At 38.1% G+C, this 3,162-nt stretch overlaps 1 protein-coding gene across 1 annotated transcript; it reads right to left on the reverse strand.

The window, feature by feature from the left end:
• LOC135681800 (DNA damage-regulated autophagy modulator protein 1) lies at positions 1–1,825 on the reverse strand. The gene has a single exon (XM_065196422.2). It carries the CDS (start codon positions 1,181–1,183, stop codon positions 191–193), a length of 993 nt encoding a protein of 330 aa, XP_065052494.1. The 5' UTR covers positions 1,184–1,825; the 3' UTR covers positions 1–190.
• Between the last annotated feature and the right edge of the window lie 1,337 nt (positions 1,826–3,162).

Consider the following 3,162-nt stretch of genomic DNA (forward strand, 5'->3'; position numbering starts at 1 on the left):
TCAGGGAAAAGGAGCCCCTTTTTCAAAGAGACAACTTCTAAAAAAGCGTAATATTTCAAGAAGCTGGGGACGTGAACTCCAGGTTACAACGTCCCTTATTAAGGCATTCATCCTTACGCTAAAATCCTCTTTACCAGCTGATTTATCTTGCAAGTGCGTTCTGCCAAAATTTTATCAATATCCAATTTATCTATTCTGATAATAAATTTTCGACCACGACTCTACAAGTAAGATTCCTGAAATCGTAGAGGAATGTCAACATGAACAAGATAACGAAAACCAGTAAAGTCCATTCTGCAACCGGAGCTACAGAGTAGCCAGATCTATTATAATGGCTAAGTGAGGGTACCAAAAACACCCCAAACATAAGAAGGCTGATAAAAACCCCAACAGACAACATAGCTCGTATTATGACCACCATACATGCTTGTTTCTTTCTTGGCTCGCTTGGCAAATGTTTATGACTAATCCATGTCTGTATTATCATATACAAAAATGTTGATGCAAATTGGAGGAAAGCCCCAAGGTAGTGGACGGTTTCTTGGCTGGACAACTGAAATGAAGCAACCAGCAACTCTCCAAAGATCGATAGTAGGCCAATGATGAAACAAAAAAAGTTCAGTTTACTCCCTGTGTACCGATATAAAATTTCCACTTGAATGTATCGTACTATGATAAGCCACAATCCAAACAGTGCACTTACGCTTAACCCAAAGGTAAACACACTGCTATAAGGTTTGTGGTTCCCAATGTCACTAATGTAAGGAACGTCAGTATTGTTCCTGAGAATAAGACCGTCGTCCGCATGGAAAAATGCAGCCAGCAGAAATAAAGCTGGCAAAACACTTGCTCCTATGGGCAACATAATAATCAAAACATTGCCACTCTTCCATCGCCTTTTAAAACCACTTTCAAATACAATTCCGTCTAGCTTCAAAGCGCTTTCGTGCCTTGGCCTATTCTCCGCTTCATTGTGGATAACTGCAAGTTGATTTCCTACGACATACCTTTCGTGTCCTCTGTTATTGTCTGGCTGTTTTAAGTCCATATTCACGTTCCATGTTTGTTTAGGCATAGTATACTGGTTTGTAAAAAAGAATTTTTCTGTTACAGCGATATCTGCCTCCCGATCTCGCCCACATCCTTTCCCACAATGGTCGATCTTATACTTTCTGACAATCATTGTTGGTATGCGATGGTGGAATGCTACAAATAAGCCGAAGCACTTTCCCCCTCGTTGGTTTCAGAATCCCAAAGGCAATTTTGCTCATGGCTTGGCAGTCCAGAAGGTAGAGCCATTTGCGACGGGGGACAATAACGGACTTTGCTTTTCCACTTTATTATTCTTTAACAATCTAGAAACCACAGCCATTAAAACAACGCATATCATTTTGGTTTTTATAACGATTTGCGGAATCATACCTTAACAACCAACATCGCTTTTGGGGCGTTCAATTATTCTTTCATATAGTTATCGCAGAATCCGAAAAGGAAAATTTTACTTCTTTTATTGCAAGTAAAATTTTGCAAGCAAATTTTTCTGCAACGCTAACATCCTTTTACATCCTAACATTGAACAACCATGAGATATCAATCACTTTCCGATCTGTCAGTTGGAATTGTGAAAAATCCGCGCAGAATTATTTTGAAAAATATAAAAGCTATTGTGCTTTTGTGAATATGAAACACGATACACTTATTTCTTTATACATTCTTATAAATTTTGCCCAGCCTCGATGTCGTAAAAAATTCGTTGAAACGAAACCAAGCCCCCAATAGAAACCACCCTTTTTGCAAACACGAGTTATGTCAGTTCTTTGACTCCCTGTTATGAATACAGCAAGGCACGTAATTGCTGAAAATTGAGACTCAATTATGCGAGCTTTGGCTGAGCAATGTTCTTATAAAATTCTTCCAAACGAAATTCTTCTGTTAAAAAGAGTAGCGCTTTGTATTCCCGAGCTCCCGAGCTCCCGAGTAGCGCTTAAAAACCACCAGTGCAAAAGGGTTTTCCCAGTGTATTTAGAGGGAATACCCATCTAGTGTTGTAAATTTCCCTCAAAGAGATAGGTGAAAGGCGTATCAAAGCTGGATCAAAGTTTGGAAGATTAGCAAAAACTTGAGCCCCCGGGAAAATTTAGTTGTTTACAAAGCTGTTTATAATCAAGCTTTTCCATAGTAACTAAACAATAGACAACGAAAATAGTATTGTTAACAGAGAGATCACATTGAGTCATAATATCTCTATGCATTGAGTACGCTATAGATATCATATCAGCAAACACAATAGGCATTTCTAGGAAATCCTGAAAACAATCCATTGTAAAGAGCCTGGGTACAAGCATGGGCCATGGAATCCGTCGAAACGCTATTTCTCAGAACGTTTTGATAAATTTCATACGAAGAACTTTCGCAAACATTCGCAAACATTCAAATTTTAAAAACAGACTGAATAAGGATAAAAAATCGATGTACATAATCATATCACTTATCATTTTGTTGCCATAGCTCAATTAAACTTTACTTCATTGTCCTGTAAAAGATGTAAACACATTGCTCTGTCAATTTTTTTCCTAAGTGACCATGGCATAGTTCCTCAAAATGAACAGAATGCAGTTCTATAGCAGACTGAAGAAAGGTTTTCGGAATTCATCTGTTAGCAACAAGGCCTTTTCGAAGGGAAATCAGCTGGGGATATGTCTTGGTTAATATAAGGGGATTATAAAAGCATATGGTTTAAAACAATGGAGGGTCACTGGGGCTGGAGGGGCAACTATCCCCTAGCTATTATGGTAAAAAGACAGTTTTATTCAACTCTTGTTCATAAAAAGATATCGATGAAATAATTGATATTTTTGGTCGCCGTCGTGGAAGAGATTCGTATTACTTCTGATGAAAACTCGAAAGCTATTTAGAAGCATGTAATGTTTTTCAAAATGCTAGCTAGTTAGCCTCATTTTAATGACTTTGCCAATCATTTCTTGTCTAATATTAGAAGTTTACATGTGCTAATATTATGCTCCGTAAAGATTTGGACATTAGTATCCTTCGGGTGAAAAAATTAAAGCCCCTCCCCCCCTATCTGAAGTCTACCCGTACGCACATGGCGTTAAGAGGCGTTTTCGTGAGGATTTTGAAGCAAAGAAACAACCAGTAAAAGTC

This window comes from Rhopilema esculentum, chromosome 12, assembly GCF_057945365.1.
Source record: "Rhopilema esculentum isolate cy_ngs chromosome 12, ASM5794536v1, whole genome shotgun sequence".
In the NCBI taxonomy this organism is placed as follows: Eukaryota; Metazoa; Cnidaria; class Scyphozoa; order Rhizostomeae; family Rhizostomatidae; genus Rhopilema; species Rhopilema esculentum.

Bases quoted from the DNA above. Each gene is read 5' to 3' on its own strand.
- LOC135681800 (XM_065196422.2), bottom strand. From the start codon at position 1,183: ATGATTGTCAGAAAGTATAAGATCGACCATTGTGGGAAAGGATGTGGG.